Source organism: Alosa pseudoharengus, unplaced genomic scaffold (genome assembly GCF_046254945.1).
Source record: "Alosa pseudoharengus isolate Yale_2024_CS ecotype anadromous, Long Island Sound unplaced genomic scaffold, YU_APseudo_1.1 YU_APseudo_1.1_scf_3, whole genome shotgun sequence".
NCBI classification, from domain to species: domain Eukaryota; kingdom Metazoa; phylum Chordata; class Actinopteri; order Clupeiformes; family Clupeidae; genus Alosa; species Alosa pseudoharengus.
This window is the reverse complement of record NW_027468718.1, coordinates 22,081,259-22,098,410: the sequence shown is the minus strand read 5'-3', so window position 1 is coordinate 22,098,410 and position 17,152 is coordinate 22,081,259. Positions and strand designations below refer to the sequence as shown.

General features: G+C 43.9%; 1 protein-coding gene across 1 annotated transcript in view; it reads left to right on the top strand.

Annotated features, from left to right (window-relative positions):
- The window catches only part of asic4a (acid-sensing (proton-gated) ion channel family member 4a), a 56,247-nt gene extending 40,036 nt beyond the window's left edge, over positions 1-16,211 (top strand). Inside the window, exons 2-10 of the mRNA XM_076262587.1 lie at positions 10,261-10,405; positions 10,735-10,862; positions 11,034-11,187; positions 12,062-12,115; positions 13,564-13,717; positions 14,021-14,112; positions 14,304-14,383; positions 14,720-14,857; positions 16,098-16,211. Coding sequence (XP_076118702.1) covers positions 10,261-10,405; positions 10,735-10,862; positions 11,034-11,187; positions 12,062-12,115; positions 13,564-13,717; positions 14,021-14,112; positions 14,304-14,383; positions 14,720-14,857; positions 16,098-16,211 — 1,059 coding nt within the window. The remainder of the gene's footprint in view (positions 1-10,260; positions 10,406-10,734; positions 10,863-11,033; positions 11,188-12,061; positions 12,116-13,563; positions 13,718-14,020; positions 14,113-14,303; positions 14,384-14,719; positions 14,858-16,097) is intronic.
- The last annotated feature ends 941 nt before the right edge of the window (positions 16,212-17,152 follow it).

Below are 17,152 nucleotides of genomic sequence, written 5' to 3'. Positions count from 1 at the left end.
GGATATCATTTCCATCCTGATGAAATCCCAGATATATGTGAAGTTTGTGTGTTACAACACTTTCTACCAGCCGCCATGGTTCCACGAGGTGAATCAAATTGTTGACTGGCCACTGTGTCTTCCAAGAGGAAAATAAATTGCCAAAGATATTGGATGCTCCCAATTTCTGAGGGCATATCTGTCATTCTTCAGCCCTGTGAGCCATAGGACATAGTCAAAGTCAGAGGCTAACTGCCAGAAAATTAATTTCTCATTGAGATCACAAATAATAAATCATAAAGCCTTTACCGAATGGGGGGGGGGGGGGGGGGGGGCTGAAATTATGTTTGTACTGAATGCAAATGTGTCTTTTCTGGAGGTTTGGCAGGGTTCTCAATATTTGACACAGTCTCTTCAACTCTCTTCAACACCTAGCAAGCTGCGTAGCTCAGGCTGTGTGCTTGGCTACAGCAAAAAGGCATGATTTAAACTAAAAACGTAGGCTATGTTTGCAAATGTATGATTTTAAATGATATACTTAAGCAATAAGCCCCGAGAGGCTGTAGATTACACTGATTATACAACAACTAAGGGGCGTTGTTAGGGACGACGCACCAGCGAGGCCCCCATAGCTATTGTATAATCAGTGTAACATACGGACTCGTGGCTTATTGCTTTTCTAAAACTGTTACTAAATACCTGGCAAAGTTTCATAAAATCAAGGCACAGCAATGAGAAATTTAACTATTTATTCATAGATAATCATTCTTCCACCCGGAAACACATTTCCTGCATCAGAATGGTTGCCAAGCAACATCGGGATGCAACAACTGTAACTTTTATATAAAGTTGTTGGTAGCACAGTAACATAGAACGAAATGCAGTCAAGGTGTATGTTTGTGCCCATTATTCAATGGCATCGAACGCGATTCAGCCAATCACAATCAAGGACAGTTTTAGAAAATCACTTAAACCCATCCATAATTTATTCATGATGATGTGTGTCATGCTACCCCAAATAAGGAAACAAATATCTCACAATAAAAGCAATGATAATGAATATCAAGAGGAAAGCTTGTGCCAGCCTAGCTTGGCAGAGCTGCACTGAGTGCAGTTGCAATTTCCTTTTCTTTGAAAATAAATGGAGCAAGGTATTGTACAATATCCCTCATGCATACATGATGCCTACTTTATGCAAGCCCAACACTGCGGCTGACAATGGTCATCTGTTCTCTTGTGGAAATAGTATAACTTCTGTTTAACTCCGCATACAAAAACAGTGTTTGCTTGCTTCACCAAACTGTAAGTGACCTTCTGCCTGGCAGAGCACAGAATGAAAACTAAAAATTATTATTATTCACATCACATGGATTTGCAATGTGAACAGCTGTGGGTCGTACTCAAACTTTCAGCACTAACCTTGTTAGCAGGCCGCTGCCGTGGGATGTTATTGACCACTGACTTGCCCTTGAAGTTGGGACAAGCTTTTCGCGCGGGCCCCTTTTGGAAAGTCTCCCGCAGTCTCATGATCCCAATTTGGCAGCCATGCCGTCCACATGCCAAACATCTGCGAGAATGGCCAGGGTCCATGCCTGTAATAGCTCGGCACATCTTTGCGCTGTGATGCTCTCCTGCCCTTTGAAGTCCTGACAGGGAGAACTGTGCGCCGATAATCAGGGTGCCTCGGAATATCAAAATATCAAAGCAGTCGGTGCCGCCGCCGTGGGTTCCAGCCGCTGACGATGTCAGTTAGACTACCACTGTGTTTATATTAACTTTAGCTGACAGGGCTGTATGATATTGAGTTTCCATCAATTTGGAGGCAGGCTCTGAAGTTATGTACACGAAACAGGAGTCTTGTTTTTGGTCCCAAATGTGTTCAGCTGTGCTTGTCCTTAGTCTTAAGTGAAGTATAGTGGATTAAATAGTCAATTTGTAAGGGAAACAGCACAGGCCCATAGTCTTTGGACATTGCACCACATTGTAAATAAACACTGTGTAAACACATTGTAAATAAACATTGTGTCTTGGCTTTTGTTGAGATACAAACATCAATGACTTCCCATTTTTTTAAAATGGTGCTTTCCAAAATTCTACACTCGAGATTGTAGCAGCAACAGATCAAAGTCAAGGCAGGTAATGTGCTCTGTGCGTATGAGCTCCGTTAAAACGGTCTGTTTTTGCTTCCTCTGAATCATGTTGCAGTATCCCCCATTTTATTTCACTCCCACATCAGACTGACAGTGAAATGATGAAATGATGTTGTGCTTTTCTCACAACACACTATTGTTGTGGTGCCACCACCCCCGTTGCCATCGGCAGATCCAGCATAATGGAGACTGCCCTTAGAGAAGCCTAGGTGCAGCAGCACCCATGGAAAGCTGAGAAAATGGAAGCTCATACTATTGAAACAAATTGGAATTAAAATGGCAAAGGAACTATTAAAAACATTGGCCGAATGACAAATGCGGCAACCCGCTAGACAGATACCTCACACAGGGCTGTGATCTTCATCTTCCTGTCTGGCACAAGGCCCTGGCTCCATCCAGCTCTCCTCTGCAGAAGGAAGTGGAGGGAAGGGGCCTCATACTGAGGTGGAGATGTAGCAGATGGTTAATAAAAAGGGAATCTTTTTTTTTTTTTTGAACGTCCACTGGGAATGTGACAGCAACTCACCATCAACACACAAGTGCAGTGATGCAGCCCACTCAACCATGCGGCGGCCCTGACCACCCAGCTGAGGAGTCTGTCAAAGATGGTGGCTCGTTTGCCAGAGGCATAAAAAGGCATAGTCACGGCCAGTCAAAAGGAAAGGACGTTTTAAAGAACCCATTTTTCTATCAAGACTGGGTAAATCAATGTGATGTGCACATTATGTGATGTAAGCGTTAAATACAGTGAATCATGAAAAACAAAGAGAATACCTACTCTATGTACCAGTAGTAAATATCTGCAAAATATTCGTAAGTATTGCGAATTCTGTAAATCTGTACTGCTGTTAAGATAACACGAATTGTTTGTAAGTTATTTATTTGCTGACCTGCCCCAATCTACCTGATTTTTTATTTAGGAGACCCTTTCACACTATTTTATGACCTGGCAGCATCTTAAAATCAATTCTATTACTGACGGCAAGACGCTGCAAAGACCTAAAATGGGTGTAATGCGCTCAGTTCCCTGTGTCCTTGTGAGATTTCCTGCAGTAGTCTTTGAATGAACTGCAGCTGTCTAAAGGTCTTGAAAGCCTGGAGAAGATATAGTGAGGTAGTAGTGGAGCCGGTTGAAGGGAAAGGCACGGATGGCTTTCACAAGCTCTCACTTGCACTGGATGCCTTTTATGTTTTCAAAATGATAAAGAGCTAATTTGGTTATAGTGTGTGTATATGGCGACTGAAGCAAAAGGTCTGAATCCATTTCCACTACCAGGCTTTTGAGTTTTAGTTTCTTGGACGCAAACTTTGCACTTACTCTAAATCTTCCCCCACGAGTGCACCAGTCCGCTGTCAGACCTAGTCAGTGCTGCACTGTGTATGCCATTTGGAGAAGCCCTTGAAGAAATCAGCTGTGAATTTCTAAGATGAGGCCTTACTGTAAGGAGAATCCTAACAGTGAATTAAATATGCATATCAGTGCCATTCTAAATTTATATCTCATGTAAATTTTAAGAGTGGAGCCCTTTTAATACGATTTCTAATCAGAATGTAATTTTGCATACTATATCTCTTCACCAAGAAATTGCATTATACCCATTCCACAAGCAATTCAAGCAGTCGCCAGGAATTTTATAGGCAAGACAGGACTTATCACCACTACATAAAAAAGACTGCTTTGTGGTTTGTGAGCCCCCATGGTAATATAAATTCATTGATTCCAATTGTCTTCAAATCTAATTACATTTCCAAATGGCTCCATTATCAGTCCACGGTGGGCAGTTTCAGACGTTCGGTGGCTGTGAGCGTAACTGTGTTTGCTTGGGGGTGGAGAGGAGTGACTGCAGCTTTCAGCTCCATTAGAAGCAGCTGTGCACTGGCAGGTAAGGGGGTGGTGGTTGTAGGAGGGGGCTCACCAACAAAGCCCCTGGAGATTGTCAGTGTATGGCTTTTAAGGGAAGGGACAGAGGAAGAGTGCACACTGTCTCGGCTATTTTCCTCACCGAGAATTCACACACACGCACACACAAACACACACACAAACACACACAATACAGATGGAAAAAGCAAACTGTGGGATGGGTATTGGGAACAGTAATGTAGTTTACTCACGTACAACACATAGCCGTAATAAATTGGAAACAAGATTGCCAGTAAGGCACCCTCATATTTTTCAGTCTTTCTCCTTACTGTACTGTGTGACTAGATCTTGGCATGTCCCTGATGGTGTCGCACCTGATGGTGTTTTCTTTTTACGATGAGATAAAGTTCTGCTTAACAATTCATACGTGGTCTCCGAGATTAATCGCGTGTATTTGCATTTCACCGTAAATCATGTTGGGAGTAGAATTTATGTGTACCAGTTTATGCCATCTCTGGCCTCTATGTAGCGTGTGCACAGAGCTAGTGGAATTCCCAAGACAAGATTCAAGACTATAACCCTTCAGGAATTGTCATTTTACTATTGCTAGTTCCAGACTAATTCTTGCGAGGCCACATATTTGACTTGTACCTGATGGTATCTGGGGTAATTATGGGCCCTCGCTATGCAAAGAGAATATGGCTCGTGTGCTCAGCTCTCATTAGAGGCTCAGTGGCATTTAAAAAGGCCTCGTTTTTATCAGCTTGAGAATAAGTGTGTCAGTTTCAGGCAAATCTACATTTAGGACTATCTCAGATTAATGCACTGAGATAAAGCCCCTCTAGTAATCCACTCTCACTTGTACGGCGGCACTGACAAGCCTCTGACATGACCCGTTTTTTTTTTTTTTTTTTTTTTTTTTCGTGCGTCGTGTGCGCGAGGGATAAGCTACTTAAAAAGATACTGCCAGTCACTTGTTTAATGAAGTTAGGAATTGATATACAATAAATGTAATGCGTTTGATGGCGTGCCAAAGAGCCGCCCCAGACGCCGAGCTGAGTGGCTGCCCATGAGGCGCGAGTTAATGGAGTGGAACGCCGTGCGCCTCTTAGACCCACATAAACTGTTTAGACGGGGCGGTTTAAAAGTCTCCTCCGTTTTGTGCCGAGAGGCAGCCGTCTTCCAAGCGCCTGCCAGTTGCCCGAGGTGCCGGTTATCGAGGGCCACGAGCTGTGTCTCACTTCCTAGGTGCAACGGAGCAGCCCACCTCCCGTTTCTATGACCAACCAGCTCACAACCCCTCCCTAACCCCCGCCTCGATGTCTGTCGTTGGTCCATGGGAGATTGTGTGTGCGTTGACTCATGACCAATCTGATCGGTTCCATGAGGCCCCTCTTGGCCTCTCATGTCACGCATGGGCTAAGGATTATTATTCAATTAAGTCTCCAAACTGCTATCTGTTTGCACACCTTGTCAAGTGAAATACCACCACTCTCCTCAGCTGCAGGGGAACGCTGCTGTTGTTGTCAGTAACGGGTCACCCATTGCACATGTGAACAAATGGCAGCGTTTATACATTTTGTCCCAGCGTGCTCGCATGAAAAGCATTTTGTTAGGCGATGCCCTTCAGTTAAAGCCAGTTGGTTTATTCTACGGTGTACTCTATGTCTATGGTCTATGAACCCCAGCCTCCCAGGGGGTGAGGTCTGCCCATTAAAGGCACCGAGTGACTGATTCCCACACTTGCTTACACTTGCTGACAGTTCTGACCACTCAGTCAGTCTCAAGCTGGATGTGTGTGTCCACATCACGCAATGTTTATTTTTCAACAAACCTCTATAAAATATGGGGAATGCTAAAAGCAGCCCCTAGCCACAACCTAGCTGTACTCTCCTGTTTGACTGAACAAGGCACTAAAATCTGTTGAATTGCAATCATAAAAAAAACACTTTGTGCGGCTTCCGTACACAATGATGTAGAAAAATGGCCATTGCTGCATGGGGCAAAGCTGCCACGGTGTCTCAAACTGAGAGACAATGGGAGAGAAACAAGACTATTTTTAGAATAACACTGCCAAAAGACTTAATGGGCAGATATTAAGCCCAATTACGTTGGGTGCTACTAGAGAAAAAGATTTATGCAAATAAGCCGAAGTCAGGCATTTCTCCAAGAGGAACAGCTGAGAGCTTGCATGGCATTTTAATGGGCCTAGTATGTTAGTTATGCAGCTGCTCAATGGGAGATGGGTGTCTGAGGTTAGCAAAATATTGTGGCATAATCAAAATGCTTTTTTATCCAGCTAAAGACTTACTCTGTTTAATTACTTGACGTCATGGTTGAACCTACATGGAACCCTTCCCTTTGTGGGGCCATGTTGAGGGACAGATGAAGAGAGAGAAAGAGGGAGAGTGCAAGCTCCACTCTTCCCCAGCTGAGTTTTTCCAGCAGCCAGTGAGGCCTGTCCTCTGGAAGTGACAAAGTCAGACTCTTTACCTTTGCTGACTTTGGGGGCAGCATGTAACAAGGAGGGCTGGAAAAAGTGGTCCATCAATCAGGAGGGCTCTCGGAAAGGGAGAGGGGCTCTAAACCAGAGAAATGAGGCAGCGCTGGCTCTGCCAACAGCTATTACCAACTGCCGATGATAGGAAAACTTGTGCAGCTCTCTGGGGACATCATTTGTGTGAACACACCACTGTCATCTCCCCCAGAAAAGCCAAGGTTTCAGAGCCAAACTCAGGGACCCTTGAGTCTTGAGACTATGCTAGAATGCCCACGCGCTTCTTATTTATTTATTTATTTACTTATTTATATATATCATAGAGTTTTGCAGAAGGAGAATTTGCCCGAGATCTGCTCACACTTGCCCTGTAGGATCAGATTAAATTGCCGCATTCAGGGATTAAGTGTGTCAGTAGCAGTTGGAGTAAATCAATGATAGGTACAGCTTAACTCCTGGGCCGCACTCTGCCCAGACTTGAAGAGATTAACACTGCTAATGTTAATGGGCCTTGTCAGTCACTGACAAGGCTGATATGAGCACAGTTCCTTTTGAACCGCTTTGCTCTGCATGTTTGTCTTTCCTAGCCATATGAATAGTGTTTGAAGACTGGTATTTTGCAAGACTGGGTTAGACCATCAGTTTGGCTTCCATTTGCAATAAAAAATGATTCTGTGTGAAGATGGCAGTTAAAATATTGGTATGCTTGTGATCATTACAGTCACCATTACTAATCTGTATAGATTTAGTAAAAGGCACACCTGCTAGCTTTGGCTCATCGCACTACCATAGTTTGGAATAGACTGGCATCAGAATAAGAGAGATTCTGGCATCAGAATAAAAGATGTAGAGAGAGCTTGGCCCACCACTACAACTAAACACCTATAAAGGCTGCCAGTGATTAATGGTGAAAGGCATTGTGGTGAACATTGAGCTAGTGGAGGAAATATCCGTTTGTTCTCCTTGCCCAGAACTGGCCTTTTGAACAACCCAAAATGAACACTGACAAATGGGAAAAGCATCTTATTGTACCTCTAATGGTCATGGATTTCAAGAATCTGAATATCTAAATTCTCCATGAGGAGTCAAACAGGTCGGCTGTGTATTGTACCAGCCCTCTGTGACAGCTCCATATGATATGAGCCTTGGCCCCAACAGGTCAATAGGCCTAAAGGACATTAGATTTGTTTGAATATAGAGGTGGACCCCAATTGAGATCATCCTCTATTTCAATACAGAGGGAATGCCAGAGGGGGATGTGTAACAAACTCTACTCTGAAGTTTGCAAGGATGATCTACTTTGTCTTAAAGGTGTCACATAGCTAGTTAATAGTTAATTGCTGATCTCCCAGGAAATGATGAAATGATTTTAGACAAAAGCTGTTTTTTGTTCAATGCATATGAAATGGCATAGACTTTATGGGCACGAATATCTTAGGTTAGGAATATGTATAATGAGCCAAAAGACTTATTTTCCAAAAGTGCTGTTAAACCTTCCCCCTGAAATGCTCAGATAATTATTTGAGATCAACATATAGTTATGAAAGCTCCCGTTACGTTTTGTGACATTGGGAACACAGTTAAAGCACAGCTCAGCTGTATGGCTAAAATCTGTCTGGGAGAGGCACTGTGAATCAACACAGAAGATTACCATTTTTCATTGGTTTGTTTATGAGTGGGTCTTGAGCAGCCTGTTTTGACTGTTTGTTTTAAACTAAGATGATTTGGCTGTTTAGGTCAGTGTTTTTCAACCACTGTGCCGGGGCACACTAGTGTGCCGTGAGAGATCATCAGGTGTGCCGCAGAAAATTACCCAAATGTCACTCACTGGTCCAACTGTTGCATCAAAGAATTTATAACCAAATGCTCTCATTGATTGTATGATTGCACTATTGTGGTATGCAGGCATTGTACAACGGGGGCCCCATATCCAGTATTCACAGAATCATCACATATCCAGTTCATAACAACAATTAAATTAGATATAGTCACCTATAAATGAAACAGAGGGCGCTTGTTTTATTGAGCAGGTCTTGCATAGAAGCCATAATAAGGCCATATCTGTGTATTATTTTTGTTCTTCACACAGGATGTTTGTGTGCCGTGGGACATTTTAAGTGTCAAAAGTGTGCCGTGGCACAAAAAAGGTTGAAAAACACTGGTTTAGGTGACGACTCCTGCGTCATGACTCTTATACACTGGCCTGGGATGCACAACTACCGTACTCACAATGTTACCCAAGACTGAGGAACGTTTAGTGTATAAGTATAAGTATATATACTCCCCATGAGGGAAATTTATTCTCTGCATTTATCCCAATCCGTGAATTAGTGAAACACACTCAGCACACAGTGAACACACAGTGAGGTGAAGCACACACTAATCCCGGCGCAGTGAGCTGCCTGCAACAACAGCAGCGCTCAGGGAGCAGTGAGGGGTTAGGTACCTTGCTCAAGGGCACTTCAGCCGTGCCTACTGGTCAGGGTTCGAACCGGAAACCCTCCGGTTAGAAGTCCGAAGCGCTAACCAGTAGGCCACGGCTGCCCCCTAGTGAACTGTTAACTTCAAATCAGATTAGATTGTCATATTGTGACAAATGTGACTGTGAGGGATTAAAACTATGGGTCTACTGTTTCTCAGCCAATCAAATTTGAGTACCAGAGGTGTCAGTTTTATCAATTGACAGTTAGCATCACTGGTGCCCTTTTGATATTTCATTTTGGATATGCTGTATTAAATGTTCAAGTCTTTGATAAGTAACATAGTCTTACACTAAGGAAGACTTTATGCCAGATAAAAAGCAGACCAATTTTCTAAAGCAATTTCCTCTGTTATTTCAAAGAGACAAGGGTTGCTTGATATGGAACATCACCCTTTGGGAAAACCATATGGTTGTGCGGTTGCTCTACGTTTTGTCTGGTTGGCTGTGAGTGATTTTGTTTGTGCGAGTGTGTGCGTGCGTAGACGCATTTGCATCTCTTTCAGCATCACCACATCTCGGTTTTGTAAACACGGCCTTGTTTTGAGCCACAGAGACAACAGGAGTTCCCAGCTGCCCAAGAAGAAATAACAGGCTTCGTCAGCCATGTCATGGCTTTTAGTTGGTGTGCCATTTTGAGGGGCACGTGACGGCACCGTGTGTTGTTTCATATGTCCCTAATTTAGACGTCACAGATCTCCACACCAGCTCTCTGGGCTGATTCTGATGCTTAGACACAGCTGTTATTATGGGAGGCAAGCTGGAGTTGAGAGCGGTGTGTTTTTGAGGCATCCGCTATCCATTTAGCCCCGGCTGTTATTGCTCTTGTCATCCATCCGTCCACAAAGCTGATCTATTTTCACATGACATTTATTTGTCAGTGGTGCTCTCTTTCGATTCTTGAGTGTTTCATTATAGTGTCTCTCGGCTTTGAGAGATGTATGGGCAGCAGAAAAGCAGTCTTTTGTCACTCTGAAAATGAAACAATGGCAGCAGACAAAAATGGGGGATCGCTGGGTGTGTTGCAGAAACATTAGACTTTGTTTGGAATTGCATCTTGTCTCATTTTTGTCTCGTCTCAATAACAACCATCGAGAGCAATTATTTTACATAATGATTTTTTTTTGAGAAAGGATGAGTCGATATTGTATGGTGTTTGGCTTTTCCTTTATTGCTTTTTTTTTCTTTCTTACAATTTCTTAGGCTATTTGAGATAACAATACGTAACTATTACAAAACAATTTTCTGATGAAGACTTTGATGATGAACTCTGATCATGCTTATTTTTGCACAGGTATATACAAGATATGGCAAGTGTTACACTTTCAACGGCAACAAGACAACATCCCGGAAGAGCAAGCAGGGAGGCATGGGGAACGGTCTGGAGATCATGCTGGATATCCAACAGGATGAGTACCTGCCAATTTGGAAAGAAACAAGTAAGTTAGTTCCTCTGTTCCCAGTGCTCCATTGGCCACTGCTGTGCTTGTCCCCGCAGATAAATGTCTATGTGACACCAGAAAACAAACATAATAAGATTCATGTACTCTTCCCCTATGCATACAATTTAATAGTGTTTACTTGTCTTGGGAAGCCTTGTGAGGTTCAGTCCTCGCTGTTTTCCATATAGATGGAAGTATGTGGGGATTTGGTCCCCCTCCTCCTCCTCCTCTTCCTCTTCTTCCTCCTCCTCCCTCTCCTCCTTCTCCTCCTTCTGCTGCCACTTCTCTCCTCTCTCAGGGTTTATCTGTCTTTCTTTCAACCGCAGACGAGACATCGTTAGAGGCGGGGATTCGCGTGCAGATCCACAGCCAGGACGAGCCTCCCTACATCCACCAGCTGGGCTTTGGCGTCTCCCCGGGATTCCAGACCTTTGTTTCATGTCAGGAACAAAGGGTAGGCCTCTGTGAAGCCTCTCTGCGTGGCTCACCCAATAGATCACACGGCACCGTACGGCCCGGGCTCCTCATCTCATCAACCTCTCTCTCTCTCTCCCCCCCCCCCACTCTCTTTCTCTCTCTCCCTCACTCCTTCTCTTCCTTGCCTCGGCCTCTGTTTTCATCTCAGCTGACCTACCTGCCCCAGCCGTGGGGGAACTGCCGCTCCACCATGGACCAGATGATCCCAGGCTACGACACCTATAGCATCAGCGCCTGTCGCCTGAGCTGTGAGAGCCTGGCCGTCGTCAAGGAGTGCAACTGCCGCATGGTCCACATGCCCGGTACGCAGCTAATCTCTCTGATTACTGCATCTTTCATTACAGGGGCGGGGGTGAGGGTGTGTGTTTGTGTGTGTGTGTGTGGGGGGGGAGTTCCCTGAAGGCAGCGCTAAATGAAAAACATGATGACTTGTCTGTTTTCTGCCATGCTGGAAATATGGTGCATGACAAAGGGAGTGGTGTAGTCAAATGCTGTAAGCTGCCAGCTACTGGCTTCGTGCTCACTGGCAAAAAGGAGCGAGCGGGGACTTTTTTTTTTTTCCCACACCAGCAGTAGCGACCCATATAATTAACTGAGGACCACCTGACTCCTTATCATTCAGGAGATCCAGACAGGGTTTGCCTATTCTCTCGCCCGTTCCCTAATGAAAGCCCCTTGCCTCTGTTCCAGGAATTTAATGTCCTCAAATAAATCTTTCTTAATGCAAATTGAAAAGGAGTCTGTTCCCAAAACATTAACTCAAAGAACATTTTGTCTTCTGTGCCTTACATATTTCCCCTGATTAATTGTGCCACTGATGAATTCCTATCATTAGTGGGTCCTGTGCCGTGTTTGTCTAGGAGAGGGTGGATCACGGATTGGTTTTTAAAGACTTTCTAAATATGCCTTTGGGGTGGTACTGTGGCACTCAATTCTTTGTAGGGTTTTTTTTGCCACTATCAGGGCCAAATATCGGACACAGCCGAGACATTGTGAAATGGAACTCATCCCCAGCAGTCAGATAGCGTTCTCCATCATTTAAAGAGCGATGAGTGGCAAACACTCCCATTCCTATAACCGCCCGCGCCTTTGTTTCTCTTCCTACAAGGCAGAGGGTTTCCATTTTGTTACTTGATTGATCATACTCATTTTGTGTTTTTTTATTCTGTATCCCAGGAACTGCCGATATCTGCACACCCAACAGCATCAAGTGTGTTGACAAAGCGCTCGGTAAGATATGCTCCTTGTTCAAAATAAAATTGGCCTTAAGGGATGTGACAATAGAATTGGCCTTAAGGGATGTGACCATTAAAGTTGAGCATTTGAGAATAATTAAATACATGATGAAGGTAGGAAGCATTGTGTTTCACAGCATGGCCACAGATGCCTCAGAGAGTGACACACACACACATACACACACACACACACAAACAAACACACACACACAAACACACATGCACGCACAGACACACACGTACACAGAAAGACACACACACACACACACACATACACAAACTCACAGAGAGAGAGAGGAGAGAGAGTGAAAAGCGAATGTTAGAGAGAGGGAGAGATTGAAAAACAAGAATTGCACCTCTGCTGATGCATCAATTACAGAAGGTGCAGAGGATGGAGGCTGCTGTGAGTGACAATAATATGTCTGGCTGTTTGCTTGGTCTGAGCCTCGGGAGCATTCTCAGCACGCTCCTGCCTCCTCCGTGGCCATCGTTCCATTTAAATGCAGCCGCCGCCACCACCGCCAGCCGTTTGTGCAGGGCAGGCATTATGGCCCCCTAAGAGCCACCTCGTCCCTGCGCCTTTACGACGGGCCATAAACGGAATGCTTCATTACGTGATCAGAGATGTATCAGGGCTGTGATGATCGGTCTAATCTAATAAGTCCAAAATGTAATTATCTCGCTCATCAAAAGGAATTCCAGGCCCATTTAATGGGTGGTTGAACTAAGTCCCGGGTATATCTCACAAGAAGGTACTGCTGCATTCTCTCTTCAAATCATAGCAATACATTTTGTCTTTTTGATAGGTAATATGTGTGATGATTATTTATATATTTATATTGTATTGCGGATTTTTATGCCGTTCTTCTAAGAATAAGACCTGCACAGTCTGTGCATACAGATAACCTAATTATAATGCTTATAAGGCACATATCTCTCCCTGTTTGAATTAGTCCTATCAGATCATAGAGGCTCCTTTGCATTTGTGCTAAATTGTTTTTTTTTTTTTTGTCTTTTCATCAGGCAAAGATATTAGTGAGACATGCCTTATGGAGCTTATATGCAGGTTTTAGCTAGAATTATCTCCAATAGTTCTTAACCATATACCTCAAAATAAGAACATGTTTATCATACTTTATGTAAAGTATAATCCATTTGATAAAAAATATAGGCTCTAATGTCTGTATAAATGACAGTTGGATCTATACAGAAAAAAAATGTTCCTGCTCTTGACTCTTGGTTAATCAGGTTTTGGTAAGACATGTTTGTGTGGTTAGTGTATCTGTAGACCCAAGAGCCACTAAATGCACACACATGTCCCTGTTCACCTTGTGTTGCCCCCCCACACCTCTCTCTCTCTCTCTCTCTCTCTCTCTCTCATACACACACACACACACACACACACACACACACACACACATCCTCCATGTTCTCCTGTCCCAGCCCTCCTGCAGAAGAGCTCCGGGGACACCTGCCCCTGCGAGACGCCCTGCAACCTGACGCGCTACGGCAAGGAGCTCTCCATGGTCAAGATCCCCAGCAGGGGCTCTGCACGCTACCTGGCCAGGAAACACGACAAGACGGAGGAGTACATCAGGTAGCCATCATCATCATCATCACCGCCACCGGATTCGGGACAGGGCGCAGGGCCAAGGTGTCATTCACCGGCCGACAGCTTTACAGCCACAGCTGACAGTGAGAGCCCATCACTCAGGCAGCATGCTGAGACAGCTATCGGCAATGGAGAGAGAGGAGCTTCTCCTGTCAATTCGAAAAAAAATTGGGTTGTGTTAGGAAATGAGTAACTTACATTAATCTGCACGTTGTGTTTGTCCTGGTGTTGTTTACCTTATTAATGGATTCTGTTGTTTGAATTCATATTTCGTTTTTTGTTTTTTAGAGATAACTTTCTTGTGCTGGATATATTCTTTGAAGCGCTCAACTACGAGACAATAGAGCAGAAGAAAGCGTACGATGTCGCTGGTCTGTTAGGTAGGTGCTTTGTTTCCACCGTACTATTTTTACCTGCGCTTACAGCTCCTTGCGTACTCCAACAGATGCTAATGGCTCCTAAAACTTTCTCATTTGCTCTGAATATATTTGAAGTCCCACAGATGTGTACAGTGACTGGTCAGTGTAATGAATGTGGTCAGACTCCTGTTATATTCCCTCTTAATATTCAGGCGACATTGGTGGGCAGATGGGCCTGTTCATTGGTGCCAGCATCCTCACAGTCTTAGAGATACTGGACTACCTTTATGAGGTAACCGCAGATCTGCTGTCCCTTTATATGCATATGTGTTAAATTCACTTCAATATGCTGTTGAAGCCTGCTTACACTGCAGATTTCTTTTCATTTGGCTCTACACACACACACACACACACACACACACACACACACACACACACACACACACACACACACACACACATCCCTTCTGCATTGTTAATGCTGAGTTCGCCCTGTAAATGCCTCTAATGAATAGGATGTTCAGTGGCATCGGCCGGCCCCTTGTGTGTAGATAGATTTGGCAGTGCGCTGCCCATGCACTGATGGTGATGAGCCTTGCTCTGTCCTGTCCTGTCCTGTCTCGGTCAGGTGATTAAGCACAGACTGCAGCGGCTCGCCAGGCCCCCGAAGGAGGATAAGAAGACGACGAGGACGACGACAACGATGACATCGACGCCAAAGCCCAGCACAGTTGCAACAGTAGGCCTGGAGGAGACTAAACCTAAGGTCAGCTCAACCTAAGATAAGCTCAAGGCTTTCATTTCAACGCTTTTTCATACAATTTCACAATATGTTTCCCATCATAACATTTACTGGTATGTTTGGGTAGCAGTGCAAAACTATAGGTTGCTGATGTTCTGCACATTTATGATTAATCATAAATGTATGATTAATCCAGTTGTAAATCTTTAGGTGTTCCCCAAGTTAAAGGGTCGTTTTGCTATGGGTAGATCATAATCCATTATGTCAGACCGTGCTACTCTCTACAGTCTCAGGTGATGAGGAAAGCTATTACTTAATCTAATCCACATTTTTGGCCTGAGTTTCCAAAGGCCCTGGGCTGCAATAATACAATGTTTTACACTGAAGGTATAAAGACATTAAGCCAGCTAAAGCCCACGTGCAACACAAAGGAACGTGCGTGCGTGCGTGTGTGTGAGAGTGTGGACTGTGTGTGTGTGTACATGCGTGTGTGCGCAGGAGCGCGCGTGGGCATTTGTGTGTGTGTGCGTGTGCGAGCGTACATGCATTGTGTGTGCATGTGCATGTGTTCTTGTGTATGTTTACTTTGGTTAATTAAGCTTAGAGTAGTGCAGCTAAGTATATTTAAGCATGGTTACATTTAATTGAGTGTATTGTTTACGATACCCAGTGTCTGAAAAGTGTAAACAAACAAAATATTTGTTTACACTCTATTTCCACCATCAGAGCCAATTGTGTGTGTATTTCCTGGAGGCCTTGCGAGCATGATGAAATAATGTTACTACTTTGGAAATAATTGAACACTCGAGTAGCAGAGAAACAAGGCTAAAACTCATCACACAGACTGGCAAACACACACTTACACACGCAGACAACCTTTCTCCACAGGGAGATGTTTTCATTCTGTTTTGGACGTAGGCCATCACCAGATACTATATTGGTAACTTTTAATGTCATATAGCAGAGGCAGTAATGAATATTGAATGAAATAATTACTATCCAATTATTTTATTTTTACATGCCTGATTTACATTTAATAAATAATAAAACTGCTCTGGAAAGAAAATCTTCAGTGGATGGCCAGGCTGTCTGCAGTGTTTAATAGTCGACCATTTTTGCCTGGACACATCTAATTTTTTCCATTTTTGAGCAGCTAGTTATTATGGTAATGGACCACTGTGTAGTTTGCCCTGAGTCATATTCTTATTATCCTTTAACATGTTTTTTTTTGTCTTTGTGATTTCACTTATGTGGCCATTTATAGGAGAGTACTGAAATGACCAGAAGGCATCCGGAGGGGGCTTACGCCAACACACTGCTCCCCAACCACCACCACCATCACACACACCATGGCGTGTTCGAGGACTTTGCCTGTTAATTGCAGTTCCGACCCTGATGACAACAAAAAACGGTTAGGTCCGACGCTGCACTCGGGCACATATACAATAGACCCTTGAGTCTCCGTTCCACCTTCCTTGCTGTCATCAGTGAAAGCTACAGCCAAAGCCGAACCCCCAAACCCGTGCGTGTGAACTGGGCAGGCGCAGACTGGACACCACAGAGTGATCCTGCTGGAGACTCATGCCTCTCTTTTTTTCTCCTTCTGGCCTGGAAGTCAATTTTCTATTCCTGATTCTTTTGGAACATGTTCATCACGTGAAGGCAAGACAACGACTGCATGTCATCTAGATCCCGTTTCTACTCCGACCGGTAGCCTGTTCCAGCCAACATGTCATGTCTGACTGTGAACGATTGGTCCATCCTCATGGAGTTCTCATGCCGTGCATTACCTCATAGCCTAACACAGGCCATGGTTTTAAATTATTGATTTGAATGATTTCTCATTTGTATAAAGAATGAACAAGGCCACTGTGGAACACAACCCCATTGCCTGCTTCCAATAAAGTTTTAGAAGCAGGAGAGGCCGTTCTGCAGACGCAACTGCAGCTCTGTCTCAAAATAGAGCTAGGTGTTTATCCAGCCTAGATATATATGTAAATGTTCTATCTCAATTTCTTTGAATGGTTTGAATCCATTCACAACATTTGAACTATAATAAACGTCTCTATACGTTTTGTAAAGTTATTTATATAGAGAGATATGGCAAGAGATTTATTTCATCGAAAGTGTGATCTGCCTCCTATAAATGTCTTGTGAATTTTAACCCCCCCCCCCCCCCCCCACTGTCTTTGATCTGGGGAATTGTACAATAACAGTTGTATCATTAATAATTTATGATTACCATCAGCATCTTATCACAGCGATTTCACACACGCACACACACCTTGACTCCATGACAGCGAGCAGTTTGAACAGGAC